Source organism: Desmodus rotundus, chromosome 4, assembly GCF_022682495.2.
Source record: "Desmodus rotundus isolate HL8 chromosome 4, HLdesRot8A.1, whole genome shotgun sequence".
In the NCBI taxonomy this organism is placed as follows: Eukaryota; Metazoa; Chordata; class Mammalia; order Chiroptera; family Phyllostomidae; genus Desmodus; species Desmodus rotundus.
Genome location: NC_071390.1, coordinates 136,049,945 through 136,075,594, shown reverse-complemented (window position 1 = coordinate 136,075,594; position 25,650 = coordinate 136,049,945). Strand labels below are relative to the sequence as shown.

At 38.1% G+C, this 25,650-nt stretch overlaps 1 protein-coding gene across 6 annotated transcripts in view; it reads right to left on the bottom strand.

The window, feature by feature from the left end:
• The window catches only part of ODAD2 (outer dynein arm docking complex subunit 2), a 190,649-nt gene that overhangs the window by 125,160 nt on the left and 39,839 nt on the right, over positions 1-25,650 (bottom strand). For all 6 annotated transcript variants that reach the window (XM_053923511.1, XM_053923512.1, XM_053923513.1 and 3 more), the window contains 3 exons: positions 24,680-24,885; positions 23,780-23,878; positions 21,356-21,503 (listed from right to left, as the gene is read on the bottom strand). In XM_053923511.1, coding sequence (XP_053779486.1) covers positions 21,356-21,503; positions 23,780-23,878; positions 24,680-24,885 — 453 coding nt within the window. The remainder of the gene's footprint in view (positions 1-21,355; positions 21,504-23,779; positions 23,879-24,679; positions 24,886-25,650) is intronic.

The window sequence follows — 25,650 nt, the reverse complement described above, 5'->3', positions numbered from 1 at the left end:
TCATACACCATGATTGAGTGGGATTAATTCCAGGGGTACAAGGTTGGTGCAACATCCACAAATCAATTAACATGATACACTACACAAACAAAATGAAGGCTAGAAACCACATGATTGCCCTGATCAGGTAGCTCAGTTGATTGGAACATCATCCTATACAACAAAATGTTGCAGGTTCAATCCCCAGTCAGAGAACATACCTACATTGTGGGTTTGATAACCCATCAGTCAATCAGTGTTTCTCTCTCATATCAATGTCTCCCTCTCCCTCTCCTTCTCCCTCTCTCTGACTCTCTCTCCCCTTACCCTCTGCTGTCCTCTATCTCTAACAACAATAAACATATTTGGGTAGGGATAAAAGAAAACTCACATGGTTATATCAATACAAGCGGAAAACACTTGATAAATCCCAGCACCCATTCATGATAAAAACTCTCAGCAAAGTGGGAAGAGAGGGAACATACCTCAATATAATAAAGGCGATATATGACCCACGGTCTACACCATATTCAATGAGCAAAAACTACAAGTGTTCCCCTTCAGGTAGGGAACAGGACAGCGATGTCTGCTTTCACCTCTCTTATTCGACATACTACTGGAAGTTCTACCCACAGCAATCATAGAAGAAGAAGAAATAAAAGGCATCCCATTGGAAAGGTAACACTGTAATTATTTGCCAAAGACATGATACCGTTTATAGAGAACCCTAAAGATTTTACAAAAAAACTACTAGAACGGATAAGTGGATTCAGTAAAGTAGCAGGATACAAAATAAATATCCAGAAATCAATTGCATTTTTATACACCAATAATGAACTAACAGAAAGGAAAATGAAAACAATGCCATTTCCAATTGCTTCAAAAACAATAAAATGCCTAGGAATAAATTTAACCAAGGATGAAAAAGACCTGTATTCAGAAATTTATAAGACACTATGAAGAAGATACAAATAAGTGGAAATATTACTGTGTTCATGGATAGGAAGAAATAACATCATTAAAATGTCCATTATACCCAAAGCAATCTACAGATTCAATGCAATTCCTATCAAGATCCTAATGGTTTATTTCACAGAACTAGGACAAACACAGGGGTACCTTGGCACTCATCATTAATTCATTCAGGAACTCATGACTAGTGCCAAAACCGAGGAGTACCAAACAATGAGGCATTTTCTCTTGCAGGACGGCATACATGTTCTAACAAGTGTGACAAGTCCCAAGCAAGCACCGAGTGCTGAAACATTTTTTTTTCTCACCAAAATGCAATAAGTACAAGGTTTGAGGAGTTCTCAAGTTGACAAGTACCAAGGTGTGATTATATTCCAAAAATCTTATATGGAACCACAAAAAAAAAAAAACCCCACACAAAACCCTGAATAGCAACAAAAGTCTTGAGAAAGAAGAATAAAGTTGGAGGAATCATGCTGTCTGATGTTAAACTATATTACAAAGCCATAGTAATCAAAACAGCAGGGTACTAGTATAAAAAACAGATACACAGTTCAGTGGAACAGAGTAGAGAGCCCAGAGATAAACCCGCACCTTTACAGTCAATTAATATTTGATAAAGGAGGAAAAAACACACAATGGGGTAAAGATAGTCTCTTCATTAAATGCTGTTGGGAATATTAGACACGTACATTAAAAAAAAGAAACTAGACTACCTTCTTACACTGCATACAAGAATAAACTCAAAGTATATTAATGACTTAAACATTAGACTCAAAACCATAAAAATCCTAGAAGAAAACTTAGGCAGTAATACCTTGGACATGTTTTGTAGCAAATATTTTCTTATATACCTCCTTGGGCAAGTGAAGCAGAAGAAAAAATAAACAAATGGGACTACATCAAAGTAGAAAGTTTTTGCACAGCAAAGGAAACCATCAACAAAATGAAAATACAACCTACTGAATAGGTGAACATGTTTGCCAAGGATACATCTCATAAGGGGTTAATATCCAAAATGTATAAAGAACTTATAAAATTCAATACCAATGAAAACAATCTAATTAAAAAATGGGCAGAGGACCTGAAGACTTTTCCAAAGAGGACATACAGATGGCTAATAGACATATGAAGAGATGCTCAATGTCACTAATCATCAAAGAAATGCAAATTAAAACCACAAGGAGATTTCACCTCACCCTGTCAGAGCGGGTATCACCAATAAATCAATTAACAATAAGTGTTCGTGAGGATGTGGAGAAAACAGATCCCTCTTAAACTGTTGATGGGAATGCAGACTGGTGCAGCCACTGTGGAAAGCAGTATGGAGTTACCTCAAAAAATTACACATTGAACTGTCTTATGACTCAGTGACTTCACTTCTCAGAATATAGTTGAAGAAACCTGAAACACTAATTCCAATGAATATATGCACCCCTAAGTTCACTGCAGTGTTGTTTACAATAGCCGGATATGGAAGCAGCCCAGGTGTTCATCAGTAGATGAGTGGATAAAAAAGTTGTGGTACATTTACACAATGACATGCTACTCAGCTGTAGAGAAGATGGAAATCTTCCCCTGTGCTGACAGCACAGATGGACCTGGAAAGTATTATGCTAAGTTACATAAGCCAGTCAGAGACAGACAAGTAACATAAGGTTTCATTCATATGTGGAATCTTATGAACAAAATGAACTAACAATCAAAATTATAAAAGACTCATAGATAGGGAGTAAGCTGACAGCTCTCAGGGTGAAGGGGGCTGGGTGGGGGTGGGGGTAAAGGGAGTAAGCAAAAAAGAGAGAGAGAGAGAGAGAGAGAAAGGTCATGGACATGGACAGCACTGTGGGGATTGCCAGAGCGAGGGGGTGCAGGGAGGTGGAGGGGGCACTGAGGGTTAAATGGTGATGGAAGGAGACCTGACTTGGGGTGGTGAACGCACAATACAGTGTACAGAGCATGTGTTGTAGAACTGCGCACCTGAAACCTGGACAATTTTGTTCAGTGTCACCCCAGTAAATTTAATAGAAAGGAAAAAACATAGTACCAATGATCTCAAATAAATCTTTCTCACAACAAATTAAGTTTATTTTCATTTGCTAGTCACTACCTTTTATTTCCATATCTGTTATATATATGTACATATATATAATGTATGGACGTAGCACAAAAGTGAAAATTATATTCAAGCTGCCCAACGCCCTCCATATCACACACATGCCAGTACACAAATTCTCTTGTAAATTCAACACAATATGTTACTTTTTAAATAAGAAACTGAAATGACATTACCAGAGGGCAAGCATCAAAAGTGAAGCTGGAACAGTTTAACCTTTCCTCTTACTCCTTTCCAGAAAATTCCCTCCATATTTCTAACCATGTCATGAACTCCTATCCTGTGGTGACACCACGCACGATTTCCATTTTTATACTAATTTTCCTTCTGGATAATCTAGGCTGTCCCCTATATTCAAAAGTAAGTTTAGAATGAGGAGAGCCTTAATTTTATTATTTACACTTAAAATAATAAACTTTGTTCTTGCAGCTCTTATGTCCTTTTCTCAGTATCAAGAGAAATTGTACCACCACCGAGTTTCCCACAGTTGGCTTTGAAACACAAAGTAGTAAGTTTCCTATGTACCACTGTCAGCTTTGTAAACTCCCTTGTCTTAGGGGCACGGGACCACCACATGCCGGCACTCCCGGTGCCTCTTGTAGGAAAACAAAGGCAGGTATTTTGTAACCCATAAAGAAGAATCTATATGCTAACCATAATTGAGCGAGAAAATAATGTAGAAAAAAGCAAAGCAAAGCAAGGAAGAAAAACAATTCATTAATCAAGGCTCTTTTTCTGAATTTAAATGGTTAAAAGGAAGCAGAAAGCTCCCCTGGGGTACCTGAAGGAACAGAGCTGGGTTCCCACATTAAAAGTTTGAAACTGCAAACCGAGAGCTTCAGATAGAGAGCTCTTTAAGCATTGGCTTCAGACTCAAGCATGACTTGAAAACGAGAAGACGTCAGATAGCGTGTCATGCCTCAGTCAAGCCGAGAGAGTCTCCCACTAGAGGCCCAGCTCTCTGAAGAAGAATGTTCTGTCCCGACATTGTCAGCTGTGCATGATCAAGGACCTTCCTGACTGCTATTCTTGCATTATATTTTCTTTGGTAGCAATTTTATCCTTTATACAGTCAGCACAATCGTCGTTTCCTATTGCATTTCAAGGTCTCTTAATTTTTCTCTTCTAGACTATTTCCATCCTTTGAACTTTATTTCATTATTTACACTATAACCATTAAAATACATTTTTTTAAAGTCATGGGACTGCAGCAGATGCCCAAAAGGTAAGATTATATATTTTTCTGAATTACCTCTAAGCCATTTTTGAAGCCAAAAGGTGGAAAATTTACATTTATCATTAAAAGTTAGATCCGTATAGAGAAGAAATTTCTGTAAATCAAGAGCTTTTTCTGAAAATCTGGAAACATAGTCATAGACTTGAGGGATTTTTTTAGAACAGTTTTATATTAGGGAAAGTTAGTTTTTCCACATTTCAGGATTTAGTTCTACCCTTGTCACTGACCACACTCCCCGAAGGATTATAAATCTTTCAGAATGAATACCAGAGGATTGGAGCCAAAATATTCAACATACAGAGCCACAAATGTTGGCCAATTGCTATCCTTTAAATACCAGCTATGTCGAAGGATTTTCAAATGTTCGTTCTCCTGTACCAGATGCCATAAACATCTAACTGCTGAGAGGCAGTACAGATATGGCCCTTTTCTAATGAAATCTCCCCTGAGAATGTAATTAGTTGCCAATCCTTATTTTCACATTTTATCATATATTTGCATTTGTGACATTTTAAGAGCTGGAGAAAACATAGTAAAATATTATTTTACTAGCTTCTGAAGGATTTTGAAGAATGCTTCCAATAAGCTTTTCTACTCCTTAAAGTAATGTAATTCTTTTGCTAGTTGTCTTCCTTCCCCTGCTTCTCGTCGGGCATCTCCTGGCTCTGTCCACCTGCAGACACTTTGCAGCTCACATTCCCTTCTACAAACAGGAGGCATTTGTCCATTCTCACAACCAATTTTCAAACACGCAAAGGTTGAGTAAATGCTGCTTTCTCTCATTTTTCTCAATATTTCTTTGTGAAAGGCAAGATGAATACAAGATACTTTCCTAAGTAATGGTTTTCATTGTTTTAAATACAATCTTTGAAATCAAAAGTATTACCCTATTTGGCATACAAAGCAATACTGCCCCCCAGCCTCCTTATTGCTGATTAGGAACAAATAAACATTTACTAAGTTGAGATGAAGAATGTTTTCAAGATCAAATCAGGAAGCAAGCTGCCTCAAATCATTTTTGTATTCTTTCACTCAACAGATTTGCTCACTTACTATTCACTGAGCCCAATGTTACACGCAAGACATCAGGTAAACAAAACCAGACATGGTATTTGCCTTCATGGAGCTCACAATTTAGTGGAGAAGGTTTTAATTTTTTTAAGTCCATCCAAATATATGAGAACTTTGAGTATGAGAAGTGCTATAAGGGAGAAGGGCACGGGGCTATGGAAGCTGCAATAGGGGACTTAAACCAGGCAAGGGCCTCAGGGAAAGCTTTCCTGAGGAATGTATGCCTGGGACCGAGGTCTGGACAAAGAGCCGGTGCTTTCCCTGGAGGTGGGGGAAGTGATGAGAAGCACGTCAGTCAGAGGATACAGCATGTGCAAAAGCCCTGCAGTGGAGTGAAGCATGGCCTGTTGAAGACCTAAACAAGGCCAGCAAGATTGAGACCCAAAGAATGGGTGGTGGCAGAGTAGTCAGAAATGAAAAAGGTGGGCAACAGAGCCAGCCAGGCCAATAGTCCAGGTTGAAAATTTTAGCCTTTAATGTAAAGGTTGATAGGAAATATTCAAGGGTTGTTGCTTTTTTGCAGGGGTGTGGGGAAGACTAACATGAACTGAGTATGTTTTTAAGAATCACTCTGGCCGAAGAGGCCCCCGGCCGGAGGGGGCAAGTAAGGACTTGCGGGGACCACTCAGGTGACAGCAGCTACACAGAGAAGGGGCTAAAGAAGGGGATAACTTGGATTAGGGGGCCAGCATGACTTATCATGTGTTGTAAAAACTTTGAGTAACTTGGTTCAGAAAAGGATCCTATAAAGCTAGTAGACGAATCTCTGACAGGCAACACACTCAGAGGGTCTTCATCAGCCCCTGTCAGAGCCCCATATGTCAACAGTGAGACAAGAAGGCAGGCAGAGGCATGAGTGGGGACAGAGGCACCTCTTCCCCTGTTCCCCACTGGCTGCAGTCAAGAGGCAGAGAGTGAGACCTGGTGAGGTGACACAATCCTCACACAGCCATCCAGCTGGCTTTCTATGCTCCCAGCACTCTTTCCTCCAAACATGCCACTCAGCAAGAAAAGGGAGCCCCACCAAGGACTGTTTATTAATGACGACAGAGGGCCTGGGGCCCAACATAGAGCTTTGGCTTACAGATGCTCTTCATCTCCCAGGATCAGAAATGGTAAAAGTCCATCACTTCTCGGCCTTTGGCTAAGATCAAGTGTAGAAATGGTAAAGGTCAGTGCTCAAAGTGACTGGCATAGACCATGTCAGTTGAGGTAGTAAAATATATTGCTTTGCCTTCCGTTTATTTCAAACTGATTTTATACTGATGATTCAGCCCTCATGAATGTAAGACTCAAGAGATGAGGCTAGAGAACTCCAGGAAGGAAAAATAAGAAAATACTGTTCCAGAAGAAAAAAGAAATTTGACTCAGATTCTTGTATTCCAAGCCTGCTAAGAATTTTTACTGAGAACAGGTAAAGAATAACGTGAGGGTTCCCTACACATTCTCTTTAAACGGAACGTTTACAGAACTCTCCTCTGGACTGTCCTAGTCATTACAATGAGGAAAAGTTTGTATCAAGTGTAACGGTTTTCCTAAAAGGATTAGTGAATAACAGTAATTATGATAATTATTAAAAATAGCTCAGGAAAGTGGCTGGTGACAGGGCAACATTAAAAAAATTAGTAATTCTCCATACATCCATACACCAAGGATAATAATGTGTAATCTGGAAAATGTTCCCATATCAAAATGATCAAAATAATAGTAACAAAAATATCCAATTAAATCTCAGAAGAAATGTGTTGGAAATATATGGATAAAAAACTAGTAAGTTTTATTAAAGTACACAAAAATTCAACAAATGGTCACACCATATTCCTGAATAGGAAAACTCATTCAATATTGTTAAATTGCAATTTATTCCAAAGTAATTGATAAATTAGTTTAAAATATTTTAACAAAACCCTCTAGTCAATCAAGTATTAAAATATACAAAAGCTATAGGAATTAGCATGGAACTGGTATGGGAACATCCAAATAAATCAATGCCACCAAGAAAGAAAGATCCAGAAACAAACTCTCACATGTGAGTATAGTACTTATAAAGGTAGATAGCATCTCAGATCTTTAGAGCAAGGAGTGAATGAACCAATAATGTGTTGATACAACTGACTATCCATCAAGAGAAAAAAATAAGTGAAATCCAGATGGATTAAGGACCTGAACATTTTTAAAAGCTTTAAAACCACCAGAAGGAAATAGAAAATATTTCTGTTCTCTAGAATGGCTTCAGAAAAACTTTTCTAGCTCCTAAGACACAAAACCCATAACCCATGAAGAAAACAGTTGCTATAATGATTAATGTACAATTTTAAGGTTTTTATAATAAAGTATAGATAAAATGACATATGACAAACTAAAGAAAGTATTTGCAAATAATATAACAAATCTGCATAGAACCAAAAGCAAAGAATCACATAGAAAAATAGGCAAGGGATACAATAAAATGGCTACTTGACATATGAAAAAAAAATTGTCAGTCTCACTAGTAATCGAGCATGAGCAAATTCACACAATATACATTTTTCCCTCTCCAAATTGGCCAAAATACAAAAATGTGGAGTTTAAAGACTATTAATGCCCAGATGCTTTCCAGACCAATTCAATTAATACGTCCATGAATGGTACCTGGGCACTAAGGTCTTTGTTTTGTTTTGTTTTGTTTTGTTTTGTTAAGATCCTGGCTGATTTCACTCTGTATTCAAAGTTGAAAACCAGTGGTATATTACTGGTAGAGGGTAAACTGATGTTTGCTTTCTGTAGAGTAGCAAAAATATTTTTTATATAAACCAGCTTAGTTGGTTTCTTACTTTTCCTTATTTCCCTTTAAATTAAAAAAAAAACATTTAATGCAGTACTTCTCAAACCTATTGTGCACATATTCTTTTTATTAAAACAGCTTTATTGAGGTATAATTGATATGCAAAGGCTGCACATGCTTAATGTACACAATTTGAAGAGCTTGGACATACGTAGATACCTGTGGAGCCATCACCGCACTCACGGTAACAGACAACTCCATCACCTCCCAAGGTTTCCCTACGCCTCCCCTTTTCTGTGGCAATAACACTTAACATGAAACCACTCCCCTTAACTTACTTCAAGCGCACAATACAGGAATATCAACTAGACGTACCATGCTGTACAGCACACCTCTAGAACTTAATCCTCTTGCGTGACTGAAATTTTTATACCCATTGAACAATCACTTCCCATTAGAACTGAATTTTAAATGTGTATACTCTTTGACCCAAGGGATTCCACTTCGAAACAGCTACTCTACAGAAATAGTTTGCATATTAAACAATATGTAGAAATATTTCCTATAGCATTGTTGTAGTAACAAAAATTGATTTGGGAGATAAACCAACCAGTTATCAAAAAGGGAACTGTTACATTATCGATATATATAGGGTGGAGCAAAAGTAGGTTTACAGTTGTGAGTATGCAAAACACACTTTATTCTTGTATTATTATTTATTAATTACTGTATTATTTTCCATGCAGACAACTGTAAGCCCACTTTTGCCCCACCTGGAACAGAGAAATATACTATGCAACAATGAAAAGGACTGAAGTAGATAAGAAAGGTCACCAAGACTTAACACTACGCATCAAAGTTAAAATGTACAAATAGTATGACTCTGTTTTACGGACAAAATGTGTATGCATATTGACAGAAATATCTGGAAGGGGACCTCCACTTTCATCCTCTCACAGGGCTTGAATATTTACAATGAGCATATGCTAATGCATTTGAGACTATTTTAAGCCATTAAATGCAGAGGGCAGTAGGGAAGGACCAAAAGAGGTCCCGCCCTGCACGTCACAACTATAAGGAGGTCACACTGAGACAGCCACACAGCCCAGAGCAAAGGCTGGGAAAAGAGTTACAGCCCCTCCCTGCCAGCAGGAATCTCAGAGACTAGCAGACCAAAAAGGGACATGAAGTTTCACATTTGTCCTAAAAATATGCACTTTCCAAAAATGATTACAACAGATTTATAAGCATATGTAAAGTGAAAGCTCACATATACCAGATCTCGTACCTCTTACTCCTTTAGAATTTCTTCAGCATGCAAACTTCTGTGACAGGACATGAATATGTGGTTTTTTTGTTTTTATATTTTTCAATTACAGCCTCAGGTGTGCAGTACAATAGCTAGACAACCATATACAAAGTGCTCCCCCGCTATTTACAGTATCCACATGCCACCATACAGCTATTACACTATTACTGACTATATTCCCTATGCTGTACTTTACATCTCCATGACTATTTTGTAACTGCCAATTTATATTTCTTAATCCCTTCACCTCTACCACCTATCCTCCCAACACTCCTCCCCTGTAGCAACCAGCAGTAGGTTCTCTGCATCTATAAGTCTGTTTCTGTTTTGTTTGTTCATTTACTTTGTTCTTTAGATTCTACATATAAATAAAATCACATGGTATTTTTTCCTTTGACGTATTTCATTTAGCATACATCATACCCTCTAGGCTCATCCATTTTGTCACAAATGATACGATTCCATTCTTTCTTATGGTGGAGTAATATTCCATTGTATCTATGTACCACCATTTTCTTATTCACTCATCTACTGATGATGGATGGGCACCTGGGTTGCTTCCGCAGCTTGGCTATGGTAAATAATGCTGCAAAGAACATAGGGATGCCTGTATTTGTTCAAATTAGTGTTTTGTCTTTCTTTGAATATATAACCAGAATTGGAATCACTGGGTCATGAGGCAGATCCATATTAATTTTTTGAGGATCCTCCATATGGTTTTCCGTGGTGGCTGCACCAATCTGCATTCCCAGTGCATGAGGGTTTTGTTTCCCCACATTCTCACCACTTGTTGTTAGTTGATTAATTGGTAATAGCCATTCTGATTGGTGTGAGGTGATATCTCACTGTGACTTTAATTGCATTTCTGTGATGATTACTGATGTTGAGCATCTTTTATGTCTATTGGCCATTTGGATGTCTTCATTGGAGAAGTGTCTATTCAGGTCCTCTGCCCATTCTTTTTAAAACTATTTTATTGTTGTTCAATTACAGTTGTTTCTATTTTCTTCCCACCTCTCTACCCCACCCCAGCCAAACCCACCTCCCTCCCCTGCTTCCACCCTCCCCCTTGGTTTTGTCCATGTGTCCTTCATAGTAGTTCTTGAAAACCCTTCTCCCCACTGTCCCTTCCCCACTCCTCTCTGGTTATTGTTAAATTGTTCTTAACTTCAATGTCTCTGGTTATATTTTGTTTGCTTTTTTCTTCTGTTGATTATGTTCCATTTAAAGGTGAGATCATATGGTATTTGTCCCTCACCACCTGACTTATTTCACTTAGCATAATGCTCTCCAGTTCCATCCATGCTGTTGAAAAGGGTATGAGTTCCTTTCTCTCTGCTGCATAAAATTCCATTGTGTAAATATACCATAGTTTTTTGATCCACTCATTTGCTAATGGGCACTTAGGTTGCTTCCCGCACTTGTAAATGGTGCTGCTATGAACATTGGGTGCATAGGTTCTTTTGGATTGGTGTTTCAGGGCTCTTAGGGTATAATCCCAGCAGTGGAATTGCTGGGTCAAAAGGCAGTTCCATTTTTAGTTTTCTGAGGAAATTCCCTACTATTTTCCACAGTGGTTGCACCAGTCTGCATTCCCACCAACAGTGCAATAGGGTTCCCTTTTCTCCGCATCCTCTCCAACATTTGTTTGTGGATTCATTTATGACGGCCATTCCGACTGATGTGATATGGCACCTCATTGTGGTTTTACTTTGCATCTCTCTGATGGCTACTGATGCTGAGCATCTTTTCATATGTCTCTGGGCCCTCTGTATGTCTTCCTTGGAGAAGTGTCTGTTTTTTAATTGTATTGTTTGTTTTCTTCCATGTTGAGTCATATGAGTTCTTTATAAACTTTGGATATTAACCCTTATCGAATGCATCATTGGCATATATGTTCTCCCATTCAGTACGCTGTCTTTCTTTTTTTGTGATGGTGTCCCTTGCTTAGCAAAAACTTTTCAGTTTGATGTAGTCCCATTTGTCTATTTTTTTGTTTACCTTGCCCAAAGAGATATGTCAGAAAGTACATTGCAAAGAGAAATGTCCAAGATTTTACTGCTTATGTTTTCTTCTATGAGTTTTATGATTTCAGGTCTTACACTGAAGACGTTAATCCATTTTCAGTTTATTCTTGTATATGATGTAAGGTGGTCTGGTTTCAGATTTTTGTATGTGTCTGTCCAATTTTCCCCACATCACTTATTGAATAGTCTGTCTTTACCCCATTGTATGGTTTTGCCTCATTTGTCAAATATTAATTGACTGAGTAAGTGTGGGTTTATCTCTGGACTTTCTATTCTGTTCCATTGATTTGTCTGTTTTTATGCCACTGCCATGCTGTTCTGATTACTACAGCTTTGCAGCATAGTTTGATTTCAGGTAGAATGGTACCTCCAATTTTGTTCTTCTTTCTCAAGATTGCTGTGGCTATTCAAGGTCTTCTGTGGTTCAATATAAATGTTTGCATTTTTTCTTGTTTTATAAAATGTGCCATTGGTATTTTGATAAGAATCACACAGAACCTATAGATTGCTTTGGGTAGGTAGTATGGACATTTTAATGACATTAGTTGTTCCTAATCATGGGCACAGTATATGCTTCCATTGACTATACTTTTTTTTTTCTTTTTAAGATTTTATTTATTTTTAGAGAGGGGGGAACAGAAGGAGAAAGAGGGAGAGAAACATCAATGTGTGGCTGCCACTCATGTACCCCCTACTGGGGACCTGGCCCGCAACCCAGGAATGTGCCCTGACTGGGAATTGAATTGGCGACACTTTGGTTCACAGGCTGCCACTCAGTCCACCAAGCCACACCAGCCAGGGCTGAATATACATTTTTAAAACAAAAAGTAAAGCAGCCTAGTACATTATATAAACTAAGAACTAGGCAGTGCTACTTGTCTCCAATATTTCTAGCCTCTCAAATAAATTTGAAGGGGAAGCATACTTTGCAGAACAAAAAATGGGGTAGCTGCAAATACATGAGTGAGCAGATCCACTGGAAACAGCTACATAAAACTGCCTTAGATATCCAAATTCTCCCCAATCAAAAATCTTATGAATAATTCAATGGGCAGTGTGTACCATATAATTATGCTCTCGCTGGGATAGTTCACTCTGTGTATCCATAAATGAATGATAGATTTAAAGCTTAAGACACTTCCTTTGTGATTTTTAATATTGTTGTTTTTCAGTAGGTAAGTTGATGTGGCCATGTAATACTAGCTAGTGGTGGTGTAAACTGTGATGATTCAGTAGCCCTGTATTACCACGCTCATCTAATTATCTTTGCTTTTTCTGTACTCTTATTTATTTAGGATAGCCAGGAGGCAAGGAGAGCTTAAAGCTCAAAACTAAAAACATTATTTTATTAGGAGAGATGAGAAGCCTCTCTAGCACTTTCACCACCTTATTTGCAATAAAAATAAAAGGAATTAATTTTTTTTTGTGGGCAATACAGGGGTGGGCAAAAGTAGGTTTACAGTTGTTATACAGTTGTATAATAAATACAATAAATGAAGAATAAAAGAATAAACTGTGCTTTTTATACTCACAACTATAAATTTGCATTTGCCCTCTCCATATAAACATAGAAATAACACATATCTCAGATAATCCAAATACTTAAAATGTGCTCACTTCTTACACTACATTATTAAAAAAACATAAATGCAAACTCTGAGTAGATATTTTGTTAGATATTGGAATTGAAAATATCTTAAGGCTTCCAACAAGTAGTTTTTTTCTGCTTACCAGGTCCTCCTCGTCTGTTCATCACGGATGTTTTCTACAGTGAGCCACATCAACGCCACAACGCAGTGTGCACTCAAAGGCTGTTTCTCAGGACAGTGGGACTGATTTTCCTAACTACTGGTGTTTGTTCGGGTGCACAGACAGGAATCACTGTTTCTGATTTTTGAAAGATTCTTTTCAACAATCATAACACTGCGCTATCACATTCTTCTCCTTCTCTTTAAAACCTCTCAGAAGAGCACACTCTCATAGGCCTTCCAACATTGACCACTGGATTTCTTTGCTAAGAAGGGATCCCAGTTTAGTTTACTGATTACGCAAATGAAGAAAACCAAACAAGAGAGAAAATAGGAACTTACAATAATAGCAAGGCCTGCCAGCCCCTGGGGTCCTGAATTTCTTGACAGCAGGACAGAATCACCAGGCAATTGGCAATAAAGGTAGAAACCTGGATGCCGTCCTGGCCCCCAGCCACCTTCTGTGTGGCCCAGAGTACAGCATTTCTCAGCTTTTCCACCAATGAAACAAGAATCACACTACCTGACACTCCAAAACTCAAGTAATAGGAAAGGAATTTAATTAACAGTAATTGATTGCAAAGTACCTCAAAGTACCTCACATTCCTGTGATGAAAATTATATGCAGGCATACCTTGGAGATGTTACAGGTTCGATTCTAGACCATAGCAATAAAGTATCACAGTAAAGCGAGTTGTAATATTTCTGCTGGTGGATGGTCTTGCCTTCAATTTGTAAAAAACACAGTATCTGTGAAACGCAATAAAGCACCATGAAAGTAGGTAAGCCTGTCACTCCCAATTACCACTGAGAACTATTTAACCAATTAAGAGGTGTGTGTTTTGTTCAATCAGTTCATCAAAGATCATTATGAAACTGAACACCACAAAAGCAACCTTAACCAAGGTTTTCAAGGATGAGAATGCCACTGCTGATAATCCAGGACCTGCTGGGGAGGGAACCCTGAGTGCTTCTTGGGAAGCCTCACAGGATTTGTGAGGTGATCAATTTTAGATGTCCCTCTAAAGGGGAGTCCTGGTCCCTGCTACGTGGGGGGAATCACCTAGCATCTTCACTTTTCACGGCCTGAGAATTCTGAATTTGTGGATACATGACAGAAGACAAACTAGCAAGACCGCTGGCTCACGTGAGAAGTGAGATCACCACCAGTGTTTCATGAAACTGATCACATAGAATGAACAGAGGGGGCAGGACCCTCACCAGCACATCTGGGTGGGGAGAGGATGAAAGTGTGGTGATGTCCAGCTGTCATCATAAGCTGTCACTCAGCAGTCTAGAGCACACGTCTTCCACTGAGCGACAGGTGTTGACAATAATGTGACATCACATTATTCCCCCAGAACACAGGAACGAGGGCTGCCCCAGCATCACACCCAAGGCTGGTACCAAACTTGTGATTTTTACATTGAAAAGCCCATCGATTCCCAGTCCTCATATCCAGCTCCTTAGAGTTTCAGTACATAGGGGCTTTCAATGCAAAGAAAACTTACTTTAAAAGTAGACATTTTTCTCTTTTTGCTTCAAATCTTCCAAATTATTTATTTTCCTTTAATTAATCTTTTGTGTCAAAGAGCTAGTTGCATGAAATTAGCAAATAAAATGTTACTTTAATTTTTTTTAAAGGCCAATGATGTAATCTGCTTATAAGAGGAAAGACCACCAGTTCTAGCATAGGAATTCTCACCCAAAAATACTGCCTTAGTTGCACTGGGTTGCCCAAAAAGTCCACTATGTTTTTTCCATATGATAACTCTAGTCTTTAACTTAATTTGAAAGAATCTCATTAAACTGTATTGTGGCAGCTTTGATATCAGTGTGCACTTAAGAAAACATCAAAATTGATGAATTTTTGTGCATCCATTTTAATATTGAAGATGGAAGAAAATATGCAAATTTTTGGCATTATGTTTTATTGTTTCAAGAAAGGTAAAAACAATTGAAATGCAAAAAAAGATTTGTGAAGTATATGGCAAAGATGCTGTCACTGATCAAACATGTCAAAAGTGGCTTGCGAAGTTTCTTGGTACTATCGACATTTTGTCTTAATGACTCTTTGCTGTGGGTTGTGGAAGATATTCAGCAGCAGTTCTGGCCTCTTCCCACTAGAAGCCAATTGTGGGAGATAGCCGACATGCTCACAATATCCAAATCAATAAAGTAATTGGTGAAAATGAAAAATTGTGTCTTTCATTTTGCAGAGAAAATGTAACAGACTTTTTGGCCAATGCAATACTAACCCAAGTGAGAGGCAGGAACTTTCTGATTTGCTATTAAGAAGTCACAGCAAATCATGAATAAAAAGACAAAAAAAAAGACTCAGGCTCTAGTCTCACTCCTCAGTCTCATTCATTCCCCTACTTCCCAAACAGGTAGCTTCATTTTTAACGAATAATTTGAGTTTCAGGCATTTATTTCCACTATTGCATGTGCTATATCTATTTGGATAGTTCACTGTCTTCAAACTTAACCTGTCCTAAACCAAACCTTCCTTATCAACTGGCTTTCCTCCTTTCTTGGTCATTTCTTTGTGCTTCCAAGGCCAGTGTCCTATTACAAGCCCCCAATACACCTCCACTATCAACACGAGCCCTTGTCACTGTCCACTCGGATTCATTTTGCATGCCACCTTGCCGGACTCAGCTTTCTCAGTCAGAGCTGTCATCATCCTGCTCTCCCAGGTGAACTCTTATCAAAATCTCAGGTGCAGAAATAGGCATCCAGGAGGAAGGAGGTATACCTGGGGAGATGGGCCTGGGGCTTGACCCTAGATTCCTCTATTATTGGAGCAAGTATTCAAAAATAGAGCGGCCCAATGAAGCACTTGAGAGCAGGGGCAGATGTTTCCAACCTGCCTGCTAATACTACTCCCCCTGAGCCTGGCGCTGATGCCAGGATGGCACAGACATCTCATCCTCGACGCACAGTCCTGGGAAATGCCTGGAAGGGGAATGAAGCGTGATTTTGGAGCCAGGTTCTGAGATCCCTCCAAATCACCTAAAAGCTAACAACCATTTTCTTGGCTTCACTCTAGTCTTCTCAATTTTCTCTTGGATTTATTGATCCTATGGTATTAAATTCCTTACCCAATCCACACTGAAATGGATTTCAACGGGCTGGAAACCTTGGGTCCCAAGATTCATTCTTCCCTTTAAGACTACTTACACCAATGTGCCTGAAATGCAGATCTATAATTATGGCCTTTCAACATTTTATCTCACATTACCAAAGATAACTCATTTGTATTAATTTATGTTATAATACCTGTGACTAATAAATCCACATTTACAAACAAACAAACAAAAAATCCTCCGACTCTCCTATTTCACAAAGGGGTTTTCCACATACCTCACTAGAAATGAGTAAAACTTCTATATTTTTACAGAGATTCACAGAATTAGTGTGGTGCATACACCTTAAAAAAACCATGTCCCCCAGTTGTGGAACTGATCCAAAGCAAACTGCAATATTTTGAGGCAGTCCTGGCCAGGGAAAAAAATAATATCCATATAAAGCTAGTAAATGAGGTATACAAAATAGTACACCTACAAAGAGAAAGGGAGCAGGGAAAGGAGGAGAGGGGAAGTTGGGGAAAGAGGACAACTGGAGAAGGAATGACTCTGGTTCAGATGGAAGAACTGCTCTCAAGGACCCAAGCGTGAAGAACAGCACAGCCTGGTCCCTCAAGAACACTGTGCTCTCCCCATCACACCTTCTGGGCAGAGTAGAGAGGCAAGGCTGTGCTCACTAAGAAGACCTCTGCAAAACATAAATTTAATATGGTCTCTCCACTCAAGGAGAAGCTGATAAGACAGACATGCTGCACCATAATGATAGAAGAAGGTAGAATGTAAGTGCATCTCACTAAGGTAGTTGAAAAAGAGTTTACTGCTTCATTTAGAACTTGGGTAGAGAGTCATCAGCTAGGTGGGAAAAAAGAAGTTGGAAAGTTAGTGAATAAAAATGCAAAGTATTCATTAGTTTAAAGTTTAAATTGTTTCTAAAAAAATCCAGATTAAAAGAATATATACACATATAAAACTTGCAAGATGTAATGAATGTATGTTAAGGCCAAATAATTAAATACAAACTCCCTTTACTTGAGTGCCAAGATCTGAGCTCATAGCTCTGGATAAATAATAAGCTATAGTTCATCGACCTGTTTGGGTATTAATGAGCTCATCAAATTTTTTTCAACAATCACAGACATGGCTGTACTTGGAAAACTGTAAGTAGAAAGTCAGGTCAACATTAACATTTCTCTGCTAGTTTAAGTCTACATTTAGGCATATTTTTATAAATTAAATTGTCATTAAAATTTATTTTGACATTACCTAGAGACATTCAATTTTGCATTTCACAGAGTTTTAATATCCTTTTGTGTCTCCATATAAAACATTTATCTGTGTCAAAACCTTGAAATCATTTGTAGATATACTTTTTATTTTATTGGCCATGCTAAGCATATTTACCTGTGGGAACTATAATAATTCCAAGCAATTTACTGTCTGGCCAAAAGTATCACATTTGCACATAATTTATAGATGAAGAGCTTGTGCAAGCTTAAGTAGCACTTCATCAATAAATGTTTTCCTTAGCTGTTTGGGGACAGAAATAGTGCATCCCTTTTTGGCCTAGTATTATATGGACTTATCCTAAAATAGTTGAAAAACTTAAAATAGTTATCCAATAATTAAACTATTTGGAGAACCTCTTTGCCATGTTCACTGGGAGGCTATATTATTGAAGAAGTCATTCACTACCTCATTCACAACCTGCCCTGTTAAGTCACCAGGGAGAAAATTCTTTCCACTCTTATCACCAGAATGGGTTACACGCATGGGCAACTGGGTTATTTCTACCTTGCTATGGCAGGTCTTTCCTTCACTGTACTCACTCATTGCATTTCCCTCCTTTTGCTGGTTGCTATAAAACGTAAAGCAGAACTTGAGGGCCACCTGTGTATGTCAAGTCTCCACACCAAACACTCTCTATGGTGATAATGTGTAAGAGAAAGTATTATTATTGCCAATATCTTACATGTACTAGATCTCACTTAATGTGCATAATAATCCTAAAATATGGAAACTTTATTTGCCATCTTGGCCAACGTTAGGTCTAAGAGAGGTCCACCAACTCCAAGGCCACTGAGCTAGTAAATGGCAGATTCCAAGTTAACCGACACTTCTCTGACATCAAAGATCATGATTCTAACTGTTACTCCATTATTCTGTTCCTGGCCCTGCTGGTGCTTCTTCCCCTTTGACTCTTTGTTTCCCTTTAATAACGAAATACAGTCAATAGACCAGAATTCTTTGAATTAACAGCAGGGCTCTTCCAAATCTTCCAGAGGCCACGTCTGACCACCAACACTCATCTGGCTCAAGCTGCACAAGGCCGGGTGACAAAATGCTCCACTGCCAGTCTTTCCCCCTGCTGACATGCTCTTTACAAGTAGAGGAGAGATCAAGGGCAGCTCGATGGCCCACTAAAGGATCATGGTACTGTCAGGAAGGCCTCCTGAGTCTGGATGTTGCCGCCACGATGCCCAGCTGAGCTTTGACTAAATCGTTTGTAAACAAAGACACCTGTCACATGGGTGAAGGAGCAGGGAGCTTGAGTCCAGCCTGCGCTCCATGCTAGTGTTTCCAGATGCCCAGCAGATATAACTCTTCAAGATTTGGAATAAGAATTCCCAGAAATTCTCAGGAATTCTAGAAATCATAAGTTACTCCATACATTTTCCTAAATTCTCACATTTAAAAAATAATCATCATGACTATGCTACAGAATAATTTCCATAATATTAAACTGAATCATTCTTTGTGATAGAAATTTTCAGAGGTTTTTCTGTGAAAAAAAATAAACTATATGTATTGCAATAACATTATTTAAAGATAATCTCTGCCTGATATTTGAGACCGCAAAACACTAAAAGGAAACACTAATATAAAATAATTGCCCGATGAAAGCCATTTAAAATTGAAAGATTAAAATATTATTTATAAGATACACTTCTTAAAATGAAAATGTTAAAGCACACAGAGCATTAATAGTCCTACCCAACAGCGTCGGTTTTGGTTTCATGACTAATATTCCAGATGTAAAAAAAAGTCTTTCATTTTGCATTGACATTGGTCAAACTGTTAAGAGGCTCCCACAAGCATAGCCAAGGTGGACATTAGGGTTTGCTTCACGTAAGTGATTTCCTTTTTTAATGATGGCAATATTTTATCTGCTTGTCCTGATTCTGGCTTGGCCGTTGAAGGCTTGCTTTTTAGCTAATTCAGATTTTAGGTCAGTGTCTGGTTTTAAAATGGAGTGTTCCACAACATAATCACATCATCCTCTTTGCATTTCTTCTGTTAAATTACTTAGAAAGAACAAATTGTAATAATATTCAAACACTGAAAAAAAAGCCAGCAAAATTATTGGGTAGTACATCCAAATACCACAACATGCAGATCTACTTAGCAAGCTTGACAAGGCTACACAGAATCACAGGTGGAAATTTCAATTAAAATTTAACGACTTATTTTGCTTCCAAATTTCTTATTTCTTGGAACGCCACCACTGGAATTTGCACAAAGTATACTATGCACATAAACATGCTAATGGTTATGCGAGGATGACTCACCGTCAGCAGCAGACACACGTTTCGAGCATGTCAACTGCTACAAGCAAGGCTGACTGAGGAGACTGGGACCGCTTCTCTCCTACCTGCTTCTGTCCTGACGCCGGGAAATGCCTGCTTTCAACTTCGACTGTGCTGTCAGAGTTTCTTTGTTTTTTTAAATTTATTGAGGAATAATTGCCAAATATAATTGTCTCTATTTTAAGTGTACAATGTGCTGATTTGATACACATATACATTGTGGAATGATTACCAAGGTTAACATAACTAACTACTCTTGCTTTCAATGATGTTGGTAAATTCATTAGAACTAATAATGTCTAAATTTTAATTTCCCAAGGAGAATTAGAATACTTTTTCCCATTTTTCCCAATTTCCTGGCTATCTTTCCTTGGGATTCAGAATGCAGGAAAACTCCGCCCCCGCCCCCCCCCCCTCCCCCGAGAACCGCAGTTTTGTCTGTGTCCATCAGAGCAAGGGAGCATATTTTTCTTGCAGGAAAATCTTTTCAACTAACACGCCTATAAGGCTGTGTCCATGCAGAGAGCTTTTGTGACTTCGCAAAAATATGTGCAAATAGGCTATTTTACCAGTCAGCTTGGGAAGACCTCAAAGGCACAGAAAAAGTACCCGTTGGCACTGTTGAAAGTCACAGAAATATCTTTAATTATATAAAGCCACTGGCAAATGCACATGTGGATTTGACCAAAGACATGGAAGACATAAGGAAAACACTAAGTTGAAAGTTGAAATGTTGTTTTCACAAGTGCTTCTGGACTATAGCTTTAGACATGGCCTAAATACCAGCTATCTGATATAAAGTATTATCAGTATCAGCTATCTGATATCAGAAATTAATATTAATCTGGGTTTTGGCAAATCATTTTCCCTGATTTGCACCTCCCACTGCAACTTACATATAACATTATAAGGCTGGTTACTATGTAAAATGTTTTCACACATGTGCTCTTACTAAAGAGAATAATGGAAATGTATCAGTACATATTTTAAGCACCTACAATGTATAAGACACTATGCAACATGTTACAAATGTTTTTTTCAATCCTTAAACTAATCCTATAGATAGATATTTATTTTACTCCAGGGGTACAGAAAAATAAGGCTCAAAACTGTACTTTTTCAACAGCCACACTGCTAGTGATAACAGCAGAAAAATTAGGTCATGTCCAACTTCAAAAATCCATGCTCTTGCCATCACACCATACTGCAAATCAAAAACGTAGCTGTAAGTCCTAATATCTGGTGGCTTCCCGAGCTAGGGAAGAGAGCTGATTCCTTGGGAATTAACCTTGTTTTCCTTGAGGTAATAAGACCTTCCCTTGTACACACTTAAATAAAAATAGGGATGCCTACAACCCATATTTGAAAGAAATATACAGAAACTTGAAAGCAGAATATACATTTTGGGGAAAGAGTTTAATATAAACATTGCAAACATAATACAAAAGGCCCTTCTTACCTTTAAATATTTTACCAGCTTCTGAATTTGCCAGTATTCTGATGGCAAATCAGCATTTGCTTCTTGACGATGATCAGGTGGTTCTTCATCTTCTTCACTCTCTGAGGAGCTCTCACTAACAATTTCTTCAATCTTACTGACACTCTTACTAGGAATAATAACAACATATAGTAAGTGTATTCATGCTACAGCACGGATGCAGTTATAATGTTACTATTTCAGCAACATGTACATAAGTGATATTAAAAACTCTCAGAGAACCAAGAACAGAGGGTTACTTCCTCAACTTGTAAAGACTATGAGCAAAACCTACACTATCATCACACATACTAGTGAAAGGCTGAATGCTTTCCCCGTAAGATCGAGAACAAACAAGGTTGTCCACTTTGACCGCTGCTTTTCGACACAGCACTGGAGCCTCTAGTTCTAGACATAAGCCTAACAGAACCTGTACAGGGAATGCATGCTGAAAACTACAAAATGCTGGTGAAATAAATCAAAAATCTAAATAAATAGAACACACAGAGTGTTCGTAGATTAGAAGAGTCTACATAGTGAAGACATCAAAATCCTTAGCATGTTTCTTAGTAGATGTAGCAAGATTCTACGTTTATGTGGAAAGAAAAGGAACTAAAATAGCTGAAACAAATTTTTTAAAAAAGAAGGTGAGAAGACCCACTTTCCCAGATTTCAAGATTTACTATATAGCTACAGTAATAAAGACAGTGTGGTACTGAGGGGCCAGCTATTAAAATCAACTCAACATTACAGAGACCCAGAAACAGACCCACATGAGTACACTCTGATTTTTGACCAAAGGCCAAAAGCAATTCAATGGTGAAAAGGCTATCTGGATATCCATAGGCAAAGAAAATGAACCTTGGCCTAAGTTTCATACCTTATAAAATTAACTCAAAACAGATCATAGTCTTTAATGTAAAATGTAAAACTTTCAAAACTGTTTGAGAAAAACAAAGGAGGTAATCTTCAGGACTAGGGGCTTCCTGAAGAGTTCTTAGACATTACAATCCATAAAACAGAATCCATAAAAGAAAAAATTGATAAACTACATTTTATCAAAATTAAAAACTTGTTTTATGAGAGACCCTATATTAAGAGAATAAAAAGACAAGCTACAGAGAGGAGAAAATATATGCAAACTATACATCCAATCAAGGATATTCAAAATAGATAAGGAACTCTCAAAACTCAACATTAAAAAAATGATCTGATTGGAAAATAAGCAAAAGACATTCAGAGACACTTCACTGAAGAACATAGATGAGCAATAAGCTCATGAAAAGATGTTCAACATCACTAGCCATTACGGAAATGCTAAGACCACAGTGAGCATCACCACATGCCTTTTAGCACAGCTAAAATAAAACCCATGGCCATACCAAATGCTGGCAAGGATAAGAAGAAACTGAGTCACCTACATTGCTGGTAGAATAGTAAAATGTACAGCTACTCTGGAAGAATTTGGCAATTTCTTAAAAAATGAAACATTCAATTACTATACATGTCAGCAATTGGGCATTTATCGTAGAGAAATGAAAATTTGTACATGATTATTCACCACCACTTTAATTTTAATGACCGAACACTGTGAAGAACTAAAATTTCCCTCAATGGGCGAATAACTAAACTATGGTACATCCATATCATGGAATGTGAGTTAGCAATAAAAAGGGACAAACAATGAATGAATGTCAAGGGTATCATGGTGATGAAAAAAACAGCCAGTACCAAAAATGAGTGATATTATTTATGCAACATTTTCAAAATGACAATGTTATTGAAATGGACAACAGATGAATGGTTGCCAGGATTTGGGAATGATGGGGGCCGGGGGGTGGGTGGGTGCGAGTCTGAAGGAGTGGCAGGAGGGAGTTCTGTGCAGTGATCAAATAGCTTTATTTCCTGACTGTGGCAGCCACCACACCAATCTCCACGTGACAGACGGCACAGATGTACACAGATACGTTGTGCCGATGTTTAGCCTCCTGGTTTCGATGTGGCACTAAAGTTACCCAAACACAGACCACAGGGGAAGATAGGTGAAGGGCGGATGAGACCTCTCTGTACTATCTCTGCAATGCTTTGTGAATCCATAAATATTCCAAAATAAAAAGTTGAAAAAATGGTTAAATTGAAGAGTTTATTATGTTGACCACCCCCCAAAATAGTATAACTGTAGTAGAGAGTTTTTTCCCAAGTGATAATGTGAGATTTTTGGCATTTCTTCCAGTAACTCTGCACTGAAAGAAATTCAATATGATCATTCTTACAACATTCTCAGTAAATGTCAACATAGGTATCTAAGGACCACAATATAACAGTACAAATGCCATTAATTAGCATTAGCTGGCCCACTGTGTGAGAAATGGCTTTTAAAAATGAGTCATGTTAACAGAAACATACCACACTAACTGTGTCTTTCCAGGTGAAACAGACGGTGCTGACTTTTCGGGTTTCCCCCCACGTTTCTCCTTGTGGGTGTCTCTTAGCGAGGATCTGTGGCTAAACACATTACACCTTTATTGATGACTTTATGCTGATTAATAGGAAATTAAAATAGAAATGTACACAAACATTCCGACATTTTCATGCACCCAAATGATGTGTCTTCCTGACACAGAGAATAATGATGAGTTCCAGCCTCATCTGGCACACTTTCGTCCTTCAAGCACAGCCGTGCATTCTATACAATGAACAAATACAAATGAACAAACAAACTATTTGTTCATTGTATCTGTGCACTGGGAGCAGGCTTCACAGGCTGCCACCATTACAAAAGTCCTTCCCTCGGTACCTGCTCATCTAGTGTCTTCCTTCCCTGCCTATAGTTGCCTTTTTTTTTTGCCTTCCCCACCCAATGTTGCAGGAGGGACTGTATCTGATTTTCCATGTTTCCAAGTTTAGCACAGTCCCTGGAATTTACTTGGTTTTCATTAAATACTTGAGTGAATTCTTAATTGAAAAAAAATAAGTACATGGAAAAAACCAAATTTAAAAATTCACCTCCCAGTTAACAGAGAAGAGCATGCAATTTCTCCATGTGTTTTAATATCTTTTTCATATATTATTTGCCCTGACTCACCAACTACATGAAAATGGGCCTACGCATTAACCCTGCTGACTGTCAAATCTCTCCGCTTGAAATATGAAGGAGGAACAGGAAGGAATCAACTTGTATTGTGGAGGAAGGTATTCTTATACTACTCTGTAGTCTTCTACTATCAGTTAAAGTTGTGTGAAATATTAGGCAAATGTGGCCACTGGAGATGTTTTAAAAATCTCATCATGCAAATGTCTACATACCTTTTGTAATCAACAGTGGTCTTCCAGTTTAAACTTGGCTCTAATCTCTTGGTCATTTGCCTCTTCCCCAAATTAATTTGTTTGTTCTCCAGCACGCCTTTGTCTGAACCATTAACAGCTTTAGGTGAGGCATCTGATTCCTTCTTGTTAGATGTCTCATTTGGCTGATCCTTTCCATTTTGCAGTTCTTCATTAAATCTAATATGCTTTATTAAAGAAAATAATAAGAGTAATATTTACAGTGACATCACTTCTGAATTATCCAGTGCTAACTGAAAATTTACATTGGTGATAAATTCAGGAAAAGAAGTGTCAGATGTATCTTACTGGTGGTGTTTAGTGACACGAATTGAATAAAGGCAACTTTCTATCCAAATCCTTCATTGGCGTTAGACTGACAGTAATGTGTCTAAACTTCACCTCTGCTGTAGCACACACTGATTCAACCACAGGGCTGACCCCCTCACTCCTCACCAACACCAGAAAAACTTAAATTCAAACCCTACTTTGATTGGGATTCACCACATTCAAACTGCTGAAACCCGGAAAAAGAGAACAGCTGTACCTAGGCAGAGATGAAAGGCATTACAGACACAGGAAGAAACATAAAGGTGAAAATGGACATCTCCTCAGAAACAATGCAAGCCATCAGAAAAGAGAATTATATATTCAAACTACTAAAAGGGAAAAAGAAAAAAAACCCTGTCAACCCAATATTCTACACTGGGATGAAAAAACAATATTACAAAGATGAAGGGGAAAAATAAAGGCTTTCACAGATGAACAAAAACCAAGAGAACTCATTGTCAGGAGGCCTGTGCTGGAAGAAATGTTAAGGAAGTTCTTCAGTCCCAAGGAATTTCATACCAGACAGAAACATGAATCTACACAAAGAAATGAAAATCTACAGAAATGGTAAAAATAAATATAAAAGACTATTACTTTTAATCATTGTAAGATGTAATTTACTG